The sequence below is a fragment of the Chaetodon trifascialis genome, chromosome 24 (genome assembly GCF_039877785.1).
Source record: "Chaetodon trifascialis isolate fChaTrf1 chromosome 24, fChaTrf1.hap1, whole genome shotgun sequence".
NCBI lineage: Eukaryota > Metazoa > Chordata > Actinopteri > Chaetodontiformes > Chaetodontidae > Chaetodon > Chaetodon trifascialis.
In genome coordinates this window covers 5,769,286-5,789,481 of record NC_092079.1, presented here as the reverse complement: position 1 = coordinate 5,789,481, position 20,196 = coordinate 5,769,286, and the positions used below count along the sequence as shown (strand labels likewise).

At 44.8% G+C, this 20,196-nt stretch overlaps 1 protein-coding gene across 1 annotated transcript in view; it reads right to left on the bottom strand.

Moving 5' to 3' along the window:
* The window catches only part of mgat5 (alpha-1,6-mannosylglycoprotein 6-beta-N-acetylglucosaminyltransferase), a 93,497-nt gene that overhangs the window by 9,052 nt on the left and 64,249 nt on the right, over nucleotides 1-20,196 (bottom strand). Inside the window, exons 12-15 of the mRNA XM_070958128.1 lie at nucleotides 13,302-13,451; nucleotides 8,964-9,110; nucleotides 8,739-8,855; nucleotides 5,728-5,802 (exon numbers count right to left, since the gene is read on the bottom strand). Of these exons, the coding sequence (XP_070814229.1) occupies nucleotides 5,728-5,802; nucleotides 8,739-8,855; nucleotides 8,964-9,110; nucleotides 13,302-13,451 (489 nt within the window). The remainder of the gene's footprint in view (nucleotides 1-5,727; nucleotides 5,803-8,738; nucleotides 8,856-8,963; nucleotides 9,111-13,301; nucleotides 13,452-20,196) is intronic.

Sequence of the window (20,196 nt, the reverse complement as noted above, 5' to 3'; positions counted from 1 at the left end):
GTGAATGTGAAACAGTGAGTGACAGAGTAGGAGAGCATGTGTGAGTGAGGGGGTTTGAGAGTGAACGTGAAAGAGAGAGTGACTGAGAGAGAGTGAGTCAGAATGAAAGAGAGTTTGTTTCAGAGTGTGGGTGACTGAGTGAGTGAGAGTGAGTTAAAGTGAAACAGAGTGAGTGAGTAAGGGAGAGAATGTGTGGGTGTGTGAGTGTCAGAGAGTGAGAGAGGGTGTCTGTGGGACTGAGTCAGTGACAGTGTGCAAGTGTGATAAAGGGTGTGTGTGGGAGACAGAGTGAATGTGACAGAGAGCGAGTGACTGTGGTTGAGTGTGAGTGAGGATGTGACACTCAGGGAGTGAGAGTGTGTGTGGGAGAGTGAGTGTCAAAGAGATTGAGAGGGTGTAAGATGGTGAGTGTGAAAGTGTGTGTGAGTGAGGGGGTGTGTGGGTGTGGGAGAAAGTGAGAGGGTGTAATGGAGTGAATGAGTAAGAGTGAGTGTGAGAGAGTGTGGTTGAGTTAGCAAGAGGGTGTATGTGGGAGAGAGTGAGTGAGATTGAGTGTGAGAGTGAGTGAATGTAAAAGAGAGAGTGAGTGAGTAAGGGAGAGAGTGTGGGTGTGTCAGAGTGATGTTACTGAAGAACAAAAGCTCATACAAACACTATTTGTCCATAGTTCTGTTTTACCAACAAAAAAAATGAAATACATTTTATGGTGCCTCACAGAATTGACTGAAGCAGCTTTTCATTTGGCAGGAAGCACATTGATAGAGTGACTTTAACTGTTTTCGTCACTGAATTTTCAGTTAGTGCGTGCAGCCAAAGAACAAGAGACCCCCTCGCTCACTCACTGTCTCACTTAGACACACTGACTCCCACCCACACTCATACACTGTCTCGCTCACTCACCCACACTCTTACACACACACACACACACACACTCTCTCATTCCCATTCCCTCACTCACATTCTTGCTCACTCACTTGATGTCTTTTCACTTGCTCGTTCTCTCTCACACACTTGCGAGTGTGTGTAAGAGTGTGGGTGAGTGAGCATGACAGTGTGGGAGTGTGGGTGAGAGTCAGTGTGCGTAAGTGAGACAGTGAGTGAGCGAGGGGGTCTCTTGTTCTTTGGCTGCACGCACTAACTGAAAATTCAGTGACTAAAACAGTTAAAGTCACTCTACCAATGTGCTTCCTGCCAAATGAAAAGCTGCTACAGTCAATTCTGTGAGGCACCATAAAATGTATTTCATTTTTTTTGTTGGTAAAACAGAACTACGAACAAATGAGTGTTTGTACGAGCTTTTGTTCTTCGGTATCATCACTCTCACATCCACACTCTCTCCCTTACTCACTCACTCACTCACTCACTCACTCACTCACTCTCTCTTTCACTTTCACTGTCTCACTCAATCTCACTCACTCTCTCCCACATACACCCTCTTGCTAACTCAACCACACTCTCTCACACTCACTCCTACTCATTCACTCTATTACACCCTCTCACTCTCTCCCACACTTACTCATTCAGTCACCCACACTCTCTTACACACACTCTCTTTCACTGTTACTCAATCTTTCACAGAAGAGAGTCACAAAGAGATTGTGAGTGAGTGTGAAAGAGTGTGAATAAGTGAATTTGAAAGGAGTGAGTGAGTAAGGGGGTGAGTGGGTGTGTGAATGTGAAACAGTGAATGACAGAGTAGGAGAGCATGTGTGAGTGAGGGGGTTTGAGAGTGAATGAAAGAGAGCCAGTGAGAGAGAGTGAGTCAGAATGAAAGAGAGAGCTTGTTTAAGAGTGTGGGTGACTGACTGACTGAGTGAGAGTGAGTGAATGTGAAACAGTGAGTGAGTAAGGGAGAGAATGTGTGGGTGTGTGAGTGTCAGAGTGTGAGAGGGTGTCTGTGGGACTGAGTCAGTGACAGTGTGCAAGTGTGATAAAGGGTGTGTGTGGGAGACAGTGAGCGAATGTGACAGAGCGAATGACTGGTTGAGTGTGAGTGAGGATGAGGATGTGACTCTAAGGGAGTGAGAGTGTGTGTGGGAGAGTGAGTGTCAAAGAGATTGAGAGGGTGTAAGATAGTGAGTGTGAAAGTGTATGTGTGAGAGTGTGTGTGAGTAAGGGGGTGTGTGAGTGTGGGAGAGTAAGAGGGTGTAATGAAGTGAATGAGTAAGAGTGAGTGTGAGAGTGTGGGTGAGTTAGCAAGAGGGTGTATGTGGGAGAGAGTGAGTGAGATTGAGTGTGAGAGTGAGTGAATGTGAAAGAGAGAGTGAGTGAGTAAGGGAGAGAGTGTGGGTGTGTCAGTGATGTTACTGAAGAACAAAAGCTCATACAAACACTATTTGTCCATAGTTCTGTTTTATGTGATGAAATGAAATACATTTTATAGTGCCTCACAGAATTGACTGGGGCAGCTTTTCATTTGGCAGGAAGCACATTGATAGAGTGACTTTAACTGTTTTCGTCACTGAATTTTCAGTTAGTGCGTGCAGCCAAAGAACAAAAGACCCTCTCGCTCACTCACTCTCACACACACACACTGACTCTCACGTTCACTCATACACACTCTTGCTCACTCACTTGATGTCTTTCTCACTTGCTTGTTCTCTCTCACACACTTGCGAGTGTGGGTGAGTGAGCATGACAGTGTGGGAGTGAGACAGTGAGTGAGCGAGGGGGTCTTTTGTTCTTTGGCTGCACGCACTAACTGCAAATTCAGTGACTAAAACAGTTAAAGTCACTCTATCAATGTGCTTCCTGCCAAATGAAAAGCTGCTTCAGTCAATTCTGTGAGGCACTATAAAATGTATTTCATTGATTTGGTTCTTAAAACAGAACTATGGACAAATGAGTGTTTGTATGAGCTTTTTGTTCTCCAGTAACATCACTCTGACACACCCACACTCTCTCCCTTACTCACTCACTCTCTTTCACATTCACTCACTCTCACAATCTCACTCACTCTCTCCCACATACACCCTCTTGCTAACTCACCCACACTCTCTCACACTCACTCTTACTCATTCACTTCATTACACCCTCTCACTCTCCCACACTCACACACCCCCTCACTCACAAGCACTCACACATACACTTTCACTCTCACTATCTTACACCCTCTCAATCTCTTTGACACTCACTCTCCCACACAAACTCTCACTCCCTGAGTGTCACATCCTCATCCTCACTCACACTCAACCAGTCATTTGCTCTGTCACATTCACTCACTGTCTCCCACACACAACCTTTATCACACTTGCACACTGTCACTGACTCAGTCCCACAGACACCCTCCCTCACTCTCTGACACTCACACACCCACACATTCTCTCCCTTACTCACTCACTCTCTTTCACATTCACTCTCAAACCCCCTCACTCACACATGCTCTCCTACTCTGTCACTCACTGTTTCACATTCACACACCCACTCACTCCCTTCTTTCAAATTCACTTATTCACACTCTTTCACACTCACTCACTCACCCTCTCCCTCAATGTCTTTGACACTCTCCTGTGAAAGATTGAGTAACAGTGAAAGAGAGTGTCTGTGGGAGAGAGAGTGAATGTGACAGAGAGCGAGTGACTGTGGTTGAGTGTGAGTGAGTATGAGGATGTGACTCTAAGGGAGTGAGAGTGTGTGGGAGAGTGAGTGTCAAAGAGATTGAGAGGGTGTAAGATCTTGAAAGTGTATGTGTGAGAGTGTGAGTGAGGGGGTATGTGGGTGTGGGAGAGAGTGAGAGGGTGTAATAGAGTGAATGAGTAAGAGAGTGTGGTTGAGATAGCAAGAGGGTGTATGTGGGAGAGAGTGAGTGAGATTGAGTGTGAGAGAGAATGAAAGGGAGAGTGAGTGAGTAAGGGAGAGAGTGTGGGTGTGTCAGAGTGATGTTACTGAAGAACAAAAAGCTCTTACAAACGCTATTTGTCCATAGTTCTGTTTTAAGAACAAAATCAATGAAATACATTTTATGGTGCCTCACAGAATTGACTGAAGCAGCTTTTCATTTGGCAGGAAGCACATTGATAGAGTGACTTTAACTGTTTTCGTCACTGAATTTTCAGTTAGTGCGTGCAGCCAAAGAACAAAAGACCCTCTCGCTCACTCACTCTCACACACACACTGACTCTCACCTTCACTCACTCACTGTCTCGCTCACTCACCCACACTCTAACACACACACACACACACACTCTCTCTCTCATTCCCATTCACTCACTCTCGCTCACTCACTTGCTGTCTTTCTCATTTGCTCGTTCTCTCTCACACACACTTGCGAGTGTGTGTAAGAGTGTGGGTGAGTGAGCATGACAGTGTATGAGTGTGGGTGAGAGTCAGTGTGCGTAAGTGAGACAGTGAGTGAGCGAGGGGGTCTTTTGTTCTTTGGCTGCACGCACTAACTGCAAATTCAGTGACTAAAACAGTTAAAGTCACTCTATCAATGTGCTTCCTGCCAAATGAAAAGCTGCCCCAGTCAATTCTGTGAGGCACTATAAAATGTATTTCATTGATTTGGTTGGTAAAACAGAACTATGGACAAATAGCGTTTGTACGAGCTCTTGTTCTCCAGTAACATCACTCTGACACACCCACACTCTCTCCCTTACTCACTCACTCTCTCTTTCACATTCACTCACTCACACTCAATCTCACTCACTCTCTCCCACAGACACCTTCTTGCTAACTCAACCACACTCACTCCTACTCATTCACTCTATTACACCCTCTCACTCTCTCCCACACTCACACACCCCCTCACTCACATACACTTTCACACTCACTATCTTACACCCTCTCAATCTCTTTGACACTCACTCTCCCACACACACTCTCACTCCCTGAGAGTCACATCCTCATCCTCACTCACACTCAACCACAGTCACTCGCTCTCTGTCACATTCTCTCACTCACTCTCTACCACACTCAGACATCCAGTGTTTACACTTACTCTTTCACACTCATTCATGCACACAACCACTTGCACGCCCGCTCACACTCTATCTTACCACTCTCTCGCTCACGCACACTCTCTTATACTCACTCTCTCACACCCCCTTTCAACCACTCACTCTTACTCATTCACTCCCTCTCACGCTGTCTCTTTCACACTGTATCTCTTATACTCTCTCACTGACTTACTCTCATCCACACTCTTTCCCCCACACACTTGCTCCTCTTACATGCAGACACACCCACTCATACTCTGCCACAATTAGACACCCACGCTTCCTTCATTTTCTCACCCGCACCCTCATTGTAACACTCACTCAACCAATCAATTATACTATGAGACAAGTTGACAAATTCACACCTTTCAGAGCTGTTTAATTTGAATCTCTATTATTCAAATGTGACATGTGTAATAAACATTCCTAAAAATCCTGTTGCCACTCTGGATAATAAACTGTACACACACCTAGTTGTTGTTTGGACCTTTTTTCTGCTGCGCTAACTGAATTTCCCCAGTGTGGGATCAATAAAGTCTTTCTATTTCAATATATTGCCTTTGTCCTGTTTGACATCTTGGGTACAAATGCTGTGATGTGGAATTCCCTGATTGTTTCAGTTGCCCTTCTACAACACCATAAACACACTCAAATCAAACCTTCACTTAAAGTGCAACGAGACAAAAATGGAGGGTTGAAACCCTGACATTATTGTCTTTGTAATCTTTATGGCCCCTGAAGATCCAGCTACATTAAACTTATGAAGCCCTGATGCGTGTTCATGCAGTACCTGGTTCTCAATGAAGGCGTTGACTCTCTGCAGCATCCCCTCGCAGGTAAACTCGTAGGGAAGGTAGGGCTCAATCTGAACACACAAAACAAGACGGGTTAAAGACGTGTCAGGAGAGGATACTCTGCGCCTGCCTGGTGAAATATCAGCCTGCTCTTTGTACCACGGTGGTCAGGGTCCTGTCGACCTTCACGGACAGAAAACTTGAAGCAGGGACAAAAAAAACAACTGAAGCCTTTGTCATGGCACTTAGTCACTCGCTACTGTCTCTGTATCTTTGTGTACGGGGAGGGGGTGTGAGCCAAGCTGGAGCCTGGTAGGCTGCAGCTCACCACAGATCAAAAAGCATATGAGACTCTGCATGCTTGCCGGTGAACAAAGCCATTGTTCCGGCTCGCTCGGCGGAGCACAACACAACACGAGGTCCTGAGCCCGGGCTTTAAATATGCATGGGTGTGAGTGTGAAGACAGGATCTCTTTCTTTTCCCCATGCTTTCACTCATCCTGTGACTCTAGCAAGCCTGCCATGCAAGCATTTATGTCAGTTTGGGCATCCAATTTTGATCATGATTAACTCTCATTATTTCTGGCTGTGTGTATAGATGTAATTTCTGTAATGAGTCCTTTCATGTATTTGTCTAGCATTTCGTACACAGTATTACTTTTCTTCTTTTACATCATGTTTTGAAAAAATAAATTTTTTGTGAAGTAGCTGTAGCCCTTCTTTATGTCATTGTGTCTATAAAATACAATAAAACAACTATAAAAAGGAATTGCAGGGTCTCAGATTCTTTTTTTCACACCAATTGATAGAACCTCTTCTTTTCCACTTACATCATCTGTCCGTCCATCCATTTTCCATACCCCGACCATCCCTTTCAGGGTTGGGGGGGGCTGGAGCCTATCCCAGCTGTCACCTGAGCCGGTCGCCAGTCGACTGCAGGGCAACATATATCGACAAACGACCGCACCTAAGGACCTAATCACACTCACACCTAAGGACAATTTTAACTCACAATTAACCTGAGCATGTTTTTGGTCTGTGGGAGGAAGCCGGAGTGCCCGCAGAGAACCCACGCATGCACGGGAAGAACATGCAAACTTCACACAGAAGGGCCCGACCCGGGGATCGAACCGGCGGTCTTCTTGCTGTGAGGCTCGCACACTACCTGCTTGCGCCACCGTGCTTCCCTACGCCGCCCCACGGTCCTCGGCCCCCCCTGCCCTGCATGTTTTAGACGTTTCCCTCCTCCACCGCACCTGATTCAAACGATCGGCTCGTCATCCAGCTCTGCAGTGGCCTGATAACGAGCCGTTCGTTTGAATCAGGTGTGTTGAAGCAGGAAACATCCAAAACATGCAGGGCAGGGGGGCCCGAGGATCGGAATTGAGAAACACTGGTTTCAGCCATTTAAGTACATATTTAAAATGCTTTAATGACATCATGACATAAAGACCTGGATGACCTGCAATTTTTTGATGCTAAACTCAGAAACTGAAGTTATAGTAGTAGGCCCTAAACATCTTAGAGAGTCACTTTCTGATGACATAGCAGCTATGGATGGCATTGCGCTGGCCTCCAGCACCACTGTCATCTTTGACCAAGACATGTCCTTTCACTCCCATGTAAAACAAATTTCAAGGACAGCCTTTTTTCACCTACGTAATATCTAAAAATGAGGCATATTTTGTCTCAAAATGATGCAGAAAAACTAGTCCATGCATTCGTAACTTCCAGGCTGGATTATTGCAATTCCTTACTATCGGGCTGCCCAAATTCGTTGCTGAATATTCTTCCGTTGCTCCAGAACGCTGCAGCACGTGTTCTGACAAAAACCAGGAAGAGAGATCATATTTCTCCAATACTAGCCGCTCTGCACTGGCTCCCTGTAAAGTTGAGAATAGAGTTTAAAATTCTCCTCCTTACTTACAAAGCCATAAATGGCCAGGCACCCTCTTATCTTAAAGAGCTCATAGTACCTTATTGCCCCGCTCGAACACTGCGTTCCCAGAATGCAGGTCTACTTATGGCTCCTAAAGTCTCAAAAAGCAGAACAGGAGTCAGAGCATTTAGCTCTCAAGCTCCTCTCCTGTGGAACCATCTTCCAGTCTTTGTGCGGGAGGCAGACACTGTCTCTACATTTAAGAGTAGGCTTAAAACTTTCCTTTTTGATGAAGCTTATAGTTAGGGCTGGCTCAGGCTGGTCCTGGACCAGCCCCTAGTTATGCTGCTACAGGATTAGACTGTCGGGGGACATCCAAAGATACACCGAGCTCCTCTGTCCTTCTGTCCCTCTCCATCTGCACGCTTTCATGTCCTACCACGGCGTGTTACTAACTTAGCTCCTTCCCCGGAGTCTCTGTGCTTGGTCGTCTTGCAGGTTCCACAGTGGCTGAATCTGGATTGTGGATTTCAGCTGCGTCTCCTGCCTTGGCCCTGCCTGACATCCACTGCAACTGCCACTGCTATTATTACATCCACTGTCACTGTTACTATGATTGTCTGTCTGTCTGTCTGTCTGTCTGTCTGTCTGTGTGTGTGTGTGTGTGTGTGTGTGTGTGTGTGTGTGTGTGTGTGTGTGTGTGTGTGTGTCTGTCTCACTCTCCCTCTCTTGCTCTCCCTCTCTCACCCAACCGGTCGAGGCAGATGGCCGCCCACCCAGAGCCTGGTTCTGCTCGAGGTTTCTGCCTGTTAAAAGGAAGTTTTTCCTCACCACTGTCGCCAAGTGCTTGCTCATGGGGGAATTGTTGGTTCTCTGTAGATAAAAGAGCTTGGTCTGTACCAGCTCTATATGGAAAGTGTCCTGAGACAACTTCTGTTGTGATTTGGCGCTATACAAATAAAATTGAATTGAATTGAATTTAAATTATGCGGCTTTCCTTTGTTCTTCATCAGAGTTAACTGAATGATTTAGAAAATGATATTTATTTATCCAATGATTAATCGCTTCACTGAGAAAATAACCAGGAGGAAATGATCCTAAATTCATTGAGTGTCTCTCAATGCTTACCTTCTGGCTAAGGATGGAGCGGATGGCCCTCTCCACCTCTGCAGAGTTCTCGATATCGACCGTCCACACGTGGGGTTGACCAATGTACACTTCAGCATACGGATGTTGAGAGGTCAACTGCAGAGAGCAGAGGTTAGGGAGAAAAACACATTTTAAAAGTCATATCTTGGGCAGAAGAGTCTGCAGAGTAAACACGTCCCCACAGATGTGCCCTCCTCCTCTCACCTCTCTCAGTGTGGGTTTGCCCTTGAAGAAGTCTGTGTTCTTGCTGCTTTTTGGCGGATTGAATTTGGGGTTGAGGAAAGCGCAGCCGTTAGCGATGGCCTCCAGGGGGGCGGGACCCTCGTAAGGGAAGGAGAGACCCACGAACAACTGCAGCGGAGAGAAAAACAAACTGATTAGCCTCCGCATGCATATTTTTTCAATGAACACGTAGGGTAAACTCTACATGGATTAAAGTACACCTTTGATAGACCGTACTTTAATCTGTAGTCTGCGCTAAATTGAGGAGGCGGCACCTGGGAGCCGACAGATTGCAGCTACTGAAGTAACCGGAATAACAAAGAAGCTGGAGAGGGCAGAGGGTAGAGGGGTGGAAAAGTTCACTGGCTATGTTGAGGAGTTTCTGTTGTTTGCTGATAGCAGCAATTAGCTCTTGTTGAAGCAAACCTCCCATGTTATCAGCACAAAATATGGCAGAGGCAGCACTTTCTCTCCATAAAACAAGGAAGGAAAAACAAGCAGAATAATGTCAAGACACCGCTCTCATGTTTAGTCTTCCCAAAGGCCACTGAAGTTTGCTAAAAAGCGAGTACCATGGATATTTTACATACGGAAACACACTGCCTGAACGTAAAGGGAATAAAGTCCAGCTCTGTGGTCTGTAACAGCCAAATGCTTCCTCTCCTTGTTTACAAACTGTATGTTCTGTGGGTATTCAAATACATACCCACGGTCCCGCTGACACAGCTTAAAGTAAATACTGTGTAGAGAACTACGAGGGGCTCTAATAACAGTTCACTCCTGGATGGGAAGAGCAAATATTTGCGAGGCAGTAACAGCTTGTCAACATGAGGGTGAGAGACTTTTCCAGAAACAGAGGGGGCTAGTGGCTCATTTATTGGAGGGCCAGAGCTGGCTGACTACAATGGCTAGTCTGTGTGTATCTGAAAGCCCGATAGACGACACACTCTCTTGTTAACGCACAATGCGGCGCTGTACCGTGAAGTGTGTCTGTACACATTCAAATAATCAGACGTGCTTTTTGAATGATGCTCTTTTAGCTTACGTGTGACTGTAACCCAGATGTCAACCGCCTTATCGGCAACAGATGCCTGCCAACAGGTGGCAGCAAAGCACACTTCTTCTACGTGCCCCTGCACTCATTGCTGAGAAACAGTCGCCCACTATTTATAGGGAGCGAGGAGGGGAGAGGAGAGGAGAGGAGAGGCAGCGAATCCAGACAAACTGAGAGACTTAAAGGTAAAAGTGAATAATAGATCTGCATCTCTTTTGTCACAAATGGGGTGGAAAGCTCTCTATCAGCGTGCATTAAAGCAGTATACGTGTTGAAGGACATTCTGCTAATTAGATCCAACGCTACAAATCAGAGATGGTGTTCTATTGATTTATTCTCCCTCTTGCGACGTCCTGCCTTAGAAAATTTAGACGGATCCTGATCCTCAGCCACGTGCTCGTGCGACAACACCCGGGAAGGACAGCGTCGAGAACAATCAAAAGTCACAGACCACGACAGACAATGGTCCTAAATGTACAATATGGTAGAAGAGGTCAAATCCTCGACTAAAGTAAAGGTAACAATACCACAATTCAAAAATACTCATTGTGCAGAATGGCCTCTTCCGGAGTGTTAGGTTACAAAGCCACGACGCAGTGTTTCTCATGTGAAATCAAGGCAACTACTTAAGAACAGCTCGTTAAATACTATAAAGAGGAAACGGTACATTTGCCTCTGATATGTGGTAGATTATAAAGCAGCTTCAAATGTAAGCTGCTGTGTGCCTGTATCTTCTATTTTTTACATATCTCATTTGTCATGCAAAGCGTCTGAAAAACAAAGAATACAATGTTCAACAGTATTATGCTTATCATACTTGTTGCGTCTTACAATTTTCCTATAATCACACACCTGCAGTGTTTTACTTCTCAAATACAACTGTGGTACCACAACATGTGCATTTATGATTCTGTCATAACCACTGTACTTCCTCCCTGTTTTACACACAAATCTATGATTAACATATATGTAGTAGGTGTGTGGCAGAGTGGGAAAAGGACAGAAAATAAGAAACATAAGTAAGACAAACCGGGCGCAGACAGGAGGGGGCAATTAAACAGAGTTAGACACACGAGATGGAAAAGTCAAAGTCAGAAACCTTCGGCGCCGTCAGACGCAGAAAAGCTTTGCCTCGCTTCCGCGGTTTGATCACTGATACTATTCCCCTGACGCGGCAGCACGTCAGTGTTTATTTCAGGAAATTTTGTTTGAGAGAAAATCAAAAGTCAGAAGTCAACGGTGACATTCTTTTCACAGAAGTATTTTTACAACATCTAAACCCCATGAGGTCAATTAGCTCAGAAAGTTTGATTGCAGGCTACAGTAAATGTGTTGCTTAAGCAGCACGAGGAAAACTGTGACTACAACACCTCCTTATTTTCCTTCAAAGTGATTAAACAACACTGCAGCTAAAATGTTGGGTTTTTGTGGGCTTTAATAAGCCGTTCCCCTATGGGTTTCCATGCAGAACCGCAGCCTACGTGAAAACAGCAAACCAAAACTCACTCTGGCACAAGTTCTCGAGTGTTGTTTTGTCTTTTTTTCCCCAGCACTGTAATGATCTGCTCCACTGCTGAATACACCTTTGTTCTTCTCTTTAAACGCCTCCAACAACACTGGGCTCTCGGTTTTAGGTGCTCGCTGCAGCTGGATTTGCCGGCCAAAAATCGTTTTTTGGCCGAAGCGACGCTCAGAATCTTTTCAGTACAAAAGGGGTTTAAATCTCAATCCATCTTTTTTTCTATAACAGTCTGAATCGTGATCTACGGCTCTCTCGCTCTGTTTTTATCCCTGCCCTTGCTCTTGTCTGATGTCTCTCCTCCGCCTGCCTCTCCTCTCTCCCTGGTCTGACGGGAAAGCATGTGGTTTCAGAGGTTAAAGAAATCGAAGCTCTCCTCCACCTCATTCTTCTGAAAAGGTTGACGAGCGGAGCCAAAAGACAGACTCCGTCTTTCGACGCCAGCGCTAATGATGGTTTTCACCTGCGGCAGACACCGTTGTCAGGTTTTTAAGGGCCGTGTAATTTTAATTCCATTCCCTTACGGCAATGGGCGGCAATTCACTGCTTTCCTCTGTGTTGTTGAGCATAAAAGAAAAGTGGGTCCTGTGATTTAATCAATGATGAAACAGCGATTGTGCAATTGAAAGTTAGCAACCGTAACTTGGCACAGCTGCTCTGTCATACTGTATTATTCCACGCAAAAGTGGTGTAGATGAGGCTCTAATAAGACCGTTTGGAGGGTGGTGCCTTTAGCCTTTACAAAAATATATAGAGTGGATGAAACCGTCTTTGTCTGCTTGAACGTAAGCTGCAGATGTTAGCATGTTTGGCTAAATGTCTTCCTACCAACAGTAATAACCTAGTGTTACTTTTATGACGCACATCATTTGCGAAATACATTTGGGTGTTGGGTTACAGGTTAGGTTTAAAAAAAAAAAAGCTCTGTTCACAGCTACGATGTTCACTGTGTGTCTTGGATGCTATCAAAGCGTGGGAAAAGTTTGAGGTATGATGCTTGCAGCTTTCGGTACACGAAACAATTCGTGTTTAACAACTCCACGCACATTCTGTTAATATGGAAAGTGTGTGTTGAGCTGAGCGCTCGCTCCACACGGTTCAATCCTGTCTGGCTGCAGTCTCTGCGGCTGTGTCCTTGTCTTTGTGAATGAAAGCGGTTTGAGTAGTGAGAGGAAAGGACGAGCCATGACGTGAATGGAGAAGTGCTTCTGTGGATGGCTGGACGGAGGACAGGCTCGGACAAACTCCTGCCACTTGGATCAAGGCTCTCTTCAAAAGAGGGCCTCTGTTCAAATAAAGACACCCTTTCTCACCCTAACAACATCCAGCATCTCTTCGAGGAATCACATTTTTACTCTCTAACTTGTCTTTTACTGTACGCTGCAGTCTGCGGTTTTAGGCTAGCCTATTTTTTGGAATATATCTCATTAAGTAACTGAAATCTCACTTGATTCAAAAAGAAGCTTTCCAAAGTCAGCGTCTCACACACAGATGACTTTTACAGGAAATGTTCAGAGCAGCCCGGACGCGCAGAAACAGGCCACGGTTTGTGCAAACGATACGGTCCTTACTATTCTGCAGGTTAGCTGGGCCACAGTTTCTTGGTCGCTTAAAAATGTCAAAGGGAAAAGTGTGGGAGTTGGTTTGTGACTTTCACAGCTGTCTAATAAGCACCGCGCCCTCGCACTTTTATTTCCCTGCAGGGTCATTTTTTCACGAGAGACAATTTACAGCCGGGCAGACTCACCTTGGTCTCTCGGAGGAGGAACTGCAGGTCTCGGCCGCTCAGGATGCCGTGGTTCTTGACGTAGCTGGGGAGGTGTACGGTGCTGGTGCCGTGCACGGTGCCGTGGACCTCCATGTAGCTGTGGATGGTGTCCAGGTACTTCTTTTTGTCCTGGAACAAACAGGGTGATATATTCAGTATTCATATATTCAATCAAAGTCCCCTCTGAGAGGATACATTTCTCTCAAAGTGAGATGCGCCATTAAAAAAACTCCACCTGCTCTTGGAAAATACTGATGCAAATCAAAATGAATTTTGAGAAAAAAAAAATCCATTTAGTTTATTTAGGTTAATCTGGTGCAATAAAAAATAACCCTATCCTTGAATGAGCCATTATGAATTACATTTTTTGGGGATCGGTGTCATTGCTTTGCTATGTGGCCCGGTGAACTTTTGTTCAAGCTACCTGACTGACCATCTGGCCACAATGGCAGGCTGAGCTAAAAATAGCACTGTGTGAAGAGCATCACTGCACACAATACTCTGCTATTGTTGGAAAGTCTACCTGATCCACAATGTCCTTGACCAGAAAGATAATAAGGCATTCAAAGCATGCCGATAAAACCAACCGAAGTCATGTCCATTGCACAGCTACGCTATGTTTGAGTGGACGAGGTCAAAAGTCAAACTGGGACATGAAAAATTTTAAATACATCATTTCTAAAGGGGAACTCCACCCAATGTCTCACATCAACTTTACTTGTCATGGGGTGTACTACTCATCTTGGCTCTGGAGGAGATTCTCAGTCTCAAAAAAACAACCCTGCTTATGTCATCTCAGGGGTTATCTCAACTTGGCCTTGAGACTTGAAATGTCTCTGACTGATTTCAGGGTTTAGCTGCCAAAGCTGTTTATGTTATTTGTGTATATCATGCTCCAAACAGTGAAGCACCTCAGAAAACAATAAGTGCATTGTGGAGAGCAAGCCACCGTCTTTTTAAACACTGCCAAAGTCATTTCAGACCCTGTGAGGTCAAAAGCAGCCATCTTTTCAATGCATTTGTATGCCCCCAAAAATAGATGGCTTTAATAATAATAATTTTCTCTGCCTAAGAGTGTGCTTTCATCTTCAAGGGCACCTTTGAGGTTCCCTGAATTTACAGCAGCGACTGCACTTGGCCTCTGCATTCCTTCATGTGGCTGGAGGATTGTGATTTCAGTCCGAGCGATAACAGTCCAGCGTGTAACAAAGCAGAATTACGATATCAAAGGTGGTGTAATATACCGAAAGTGACTCGAGTGCATGAGTGAGTTGGGGTTAAGCACACCGTAGCAAGATGTGAGATAGTAAAATCCCATAATGGAATCTCATCAAAGTGTCGATCAACTTAAAGCGGTAGGTCAACTGTTTCTTGGACTGGCCTATCAAGTGTTTACTTTGAACATCTTTTTAGCTCCTGTCAATCCCCGTCAAGTTGGCCATCGAAGCCACATAAAAGCCTCTTTTTAAAGAATGAGTTATGTTAATCAGTTTGGAAGGAAACATTACCTCCACAATAAAAGGCCTTTGATCGTGCCCACGCTGAGACTGTCACAGCGGGTCTTTGATTTTCAAAAAAGAGGACTGCTGTATAACACAGCTAAATTTGTACACAAACTATTCCCCCGTGTCTCCTGCTGAAACATGTCTTTTTCACTTAGTCCGGCGCCTGCAAACACCGAGCCGTACGGGAGCGCCATACGGTGTGGTCGAAAGCTCGTAAAGCCGAGCCGTTCGGGGAGGCCGGGTGGATGAAAGCTGCTCATTTTCTCCATGATGACAGGACACCTCAAAAGTACAGTCACCGGAATGTTCTGCGTTCACACACTAATGCAAACTGGAATATTACTGATCACCGATGGTTTCAACACTTGTGGGGCAGCGAGGCCTCGTTACTGTCAAACGCGACCTGTTTCAAATTTACGCACAAATCGTACACACAAGCCCGCCTTTGAAACAGCTCTGCCTCCGGGACATTTCCCTGCTCTCACTCTGTGTGTGTGCGTGTCTACCTCAGTGCTTCCTTTTCGGGTTTAAATTTCAGGTAGCCGCTCGTCAGGGTCCCCGGAGGCCTGGCTATCAGATGCCTCCAGCTAGCCTGTAACTAAAGCAGCCTGGCATGTGTGTATGTGTATGTGTTTGAGAAAGAGAGATGAAGTCCTAATTAAAGGGTGAAATCACGATCCTCTAATCTTTTCACTCAGGAGAACTGAGCGAGGATTTATGTGTGTATATGATGGGATTTATAAATGAAAGATACTAGTTGTTACACGCACGCACACACACACACACACACACAGACACACACACACAGACACACACACACTTAGATAGAAAATTCGATAGAGGGTTGTGCATGAGATCTGAAAAAGCTAATGTAAAGAGAAGAGCTGACACATCCCCATGTCATAACAGGAAGTAATCAAGAAATACTATTAACACTACTATTTTCACATATTTCTAAAAGTGATGCTACAAAGCACAATAATTCCAATGCAGTCTGGTGATTCATGTATATATTCTGAATTAAAATACTTGTTGCACCTTTACATTAGCTTTGGTACAAAAGTTGACAGCATTTTAAGGGCACATGTACATTACAGACAGATGTTCAGCTTGGCAATATGTGCTTATTCTGAATTTGATGCAGCAACACAACAGGTTCACCACTTTGTGAACACGTGACTTTTTTGCATGATGAACATTTTAGGGAACACTGTTGGGCTGTGGTAAAAAAAAATCATCTCTCAGATTGTGCTAACACACTGTACATGTGAAATGACCATGACTGCCTGAAGAGGAAGAGCAAAATAAAAAAAAAAAAAAAAAAAAAAACACTACTAAAGGAAAAACATCATAAAGAATCCGGGATGTGTGTGATGTGTGTTTATTGTGACCGCTTGAGTGACTCTGTGTGTGTGCGCAGAGGGAGCGTACATTGGCTTCACCCCTCGAGGCAGTCGCCACACAAAGCTTTTACGGTCAGAGGACATCACTTTCCAGATGCTCCGTGGAGCATGTCTGAATCCTCACACAGACGCACTTTGAATAAAGGGGAGTGTGTTGAAAGGTATGGCAAAGAGCAACAGGAACGCAGAAGTGGGACAGCGTGTGAACGAGGCATGTTCGCAATGTGCGGCGCCAATTTTAGATCCATTGTGGATGTTCTTTGCTTTTCCTTCGCGGAATGATGTTGGGTCAACTTCGATTCATGATCCTGTCTCGGCCGTCAGCGCGCTGTGAGGCAAAGTTATGACTTCGTAACAGACTGCTAACATTACGAGAGAGTTATCCCCTCCGTGTCCTCGGACAGTCCGCGTGGCATTCGCAGAGAGTGTGTGTGTTTTCATCTGCGCTGTATGTGGACGTATATGTCTCCGAACGCATGTGATATGCAATCTGAAACCAAGAAGCAGATCGATTGCGGCAGCCTTGTACAGGAGCGTGTGCTTAGGGAGTTATAAAATAACTGCTTTGGCTGGAGAGGTTGATTGAAGCAGGAGAGACGGAGGAGGAGGTGAGTTTTATGACCTTGTAAATCAGAGGGAATTTGTAAACCCTGGCTCGGAGAGGAAACAGGAGAGGCGGCTTCTGCTTTCTGTCGGCGCAGGGGAGGGGTGAGGGATGAGCGTCCGGGGAGGAAAGCTTACTGGTTGAGAGACACGACCTCTGAGTAAAGGCAAAAAAGATTGAGATACACTTGCTCTTGATGCCACTGATCCCTTTTTATGACTGCTAGCATTACAGCACTCATAAGTAATAAGCTGCCACATTTTCCAACAAATACTTGTCAGGTTCACTATTTACAACCAGATGATCTCACAGAACGACAATCCAACAGACTGCCTGTCCAATAAATGAAAGCTGTCACATGTTCATTGCGTTTTAACTCAACACACCAGGATCCGAGCGAATATTTGATTCTGACTGGCTGAAAGTGTCTGTCCGCTGTTCTAAATGAACGCACTGGCGACATGGTATCTGCCTGTATGTGTAACCACAGCAACAAAGAAGCAGTAAAAGCATCGCTTGACAATTTATTGCAACACCCGAACAAGCTAACGTCTGATCACAACAATGACTGACTTCATATCTGGAGAATATTGCAAGTTTGATGCGACACGCTGACATCTGCACTTCATTCACGCCTCAAATGAAACTTTGACTTCTTTCGGCTCGACCGTTTTAACTTCTATTTCACCTTCGTTCAGTATTTGTATTCGACTTCCACGTCATTGTCATGATTTTAATGTTGTTCTCCTTCTCTACTGTATAAACGGAGGAATGACTGTTGCGGGAACTGGAGCGGTCAGACTTGAAGTGGCCTTAATTTAACATCCATGGCGCTCTCGTACACGACACAGCAAGTGTCGTTGCTGGCTTCCAATCGACGCAGCTGTCTCTTTCATGCCCAGTGCCCACGGTGTGGAAGCAGCAAATGTACTGCCCATCAGTGCACTCATGGGAGTGTTGGTCTTCACGTGAGGTGTGCTGAGGTACTCTGCTGTTAGGCAGCAGAAAGCGACTGCGCCGCTGACCGACAAAAACTTGTCTGAAGTCAACGGCGCGCTGTTTTCGTGCTATTTAAAGGACACATTATTCAGACAGAAAGATCCTCCCATGCCTGCTTCACCTCAGGGAGCTTTGGTGGATTCCTGCTGCGACCATAGATGTCTACTTGCGTGCCTTCATGTGCAGGCACACCTAGTTTTTAAAGGGAATGGAAGAGGACACTGATAGGTTTAATTCATGTTGGCCAAAAACACACTAATAATTAATGGAGACAAAATACAACACCTTTAATCCTCGTGCCTTAATTTACCTCTGTTTAACTAGCAAAGGCGAAGCTGGACACGCCCTAAATGCACACCGTGCCCTGGTTTATTAGCTTTTAAATTACGGATTACAGAAATGAAGGCGAGCAGTATCAGATCTCTGATCTGTTGTTCAGATGGAATTCAACAAGCTTGATACGTGAGTTTATAGCAGTGCTTTCCCTTTTGCGTTAAGCCTCTCCTTCCTATGTGTTCGCAGAGGGGCACAGCTACAGGGCTGAGAGGAGATTTTATGTTTCAGCGTTTTATCTTGACAGGTAGTGGTGTCAAGACACTAAGGATGGAGCAGATTAATCTTGCTTTACAGCACATTTCATCTGAAACAGTCAACGTCTCCCACAACCTGAGACACTGTATTTGGTACAAATGCTTCCTTTTGTTAACTCACTTTATTTTGATGTGAATTCTGTTGCATTTTGATGAAGTACATCACTGCATGTTGTCATTCTTCAGCTTTCAGGTTCGTCTTGAACTAAAAGAAGTTTTAGGAGCAAAGCATCATATGTGTAATAGTTTCTGACACGACTGCATAATCTTTAAGAGGCAAGTGGAGCTCTTGCCTCATCAGAATGCACACAGGTGCGCTTGGCTCGACCCTCAAACTGCCTTCGACATCAAACATCAAATGCATCTCTGATCATCTTCCCATCGAAAATAATTTCCAACTGACAGACTCTGAGGCCCCCGAACTGGAAGCTTGTCAGTCAGGCCAAAAAAGAATCACTTCAACCTTTCCTCAGAGAAGGAGGACAAATCATTTTCCCGCATGACACGCACACATTCTTCCACGCAGAGCCCATCGTACACACATTTGTGCAGCGAGCAGTCAGTCAGAGATAACGGCAGTGGTTCATTTTAATGTGGTGACTTGCACCAGGGCACTTCAGCAACGCTCGCGGCTGTCAGGCCCTCTCGGTGCTCCCGCAGTGTGTGACCTTTTGTCCCAATGGTTGACATCTGCCCGTATGGTACAAAGCCCTCTTTGACAGTGAGGACGCGTCACTGAATAACTAGATGTGGAGGAAGCAATAGACATCAAAACCCGAGCAGAGTTTTTCCAATATGATGTAATGTCATGGCCGTAATTTCTATCACTTTTTCAGTATTTATGCTAGTTAACAAACCAGTGCAGCACTGTGCATTTCAGCTGTAGATACTGTCTGAGCTTCCTGTGCAGCAGCATTTACCGTTCACATATTGACACAGTCATCATTTCATGCAGTGGATTTTTTGAAATTTTAAAGTTGCATGTTTAACTGCAGCTTTAATGTTACCACGTCAAACTGTGTGTAATTCTTTGTAGCTGGGTGCTATTACTTCTTTTATAGTCAAGTTTATGCTTTGAGTTATTCAGTGTAAAAATCAATTCCATAGCTTTTACTTGCCTTTATGTGTCAGCCACTGCAGATGGTATAAACCTTGATTTCTCAACACTGATATTTCTAAAGGCCCAGTGCTGCTCATTTCTCAAGAGTACATGAGCTTATGATACTGAAATGTGCAGTTTGAGTTATTGTTATGAGTTTTATGATGCATTAAAGTATATGGAGGCCCATTCAGTGCCATTGTATTTATAACTCCGTGACTGCATGCAGTACAAATGGATTTGAGACCTCAAATGCTCAGCATTGCATATGAATTAATTTTGAATATTTTTGATATATTATAATATGAATGAATATTAATGAATCGCACACTTTGAATAAGCTCATTCTCATGACCCGTACAGTATTTTCACTTCTACTGCATCTCTAATTCGGCCAATATTTCGGTATTCAGTATATTTTCAGATACTGTAACTAAACGGTAATCCAAAATCATGCCAATGAGGAAAAATGTAGCGCACACTTAGTTCAGGAATGACATGTTATTGCCAACACTGGAGCGACTGCATGACTTCTGCTAACAAACCCTCCACAACTCTCAGGTCATCAGACACTGGTCTGCAAAGTGAAATGTCGCACACAACTACAGATAAAATGGCCGGTCTAATCGATGAATATAGACGTAGATCTTTGACAGATGTACTTGTAAATAAAC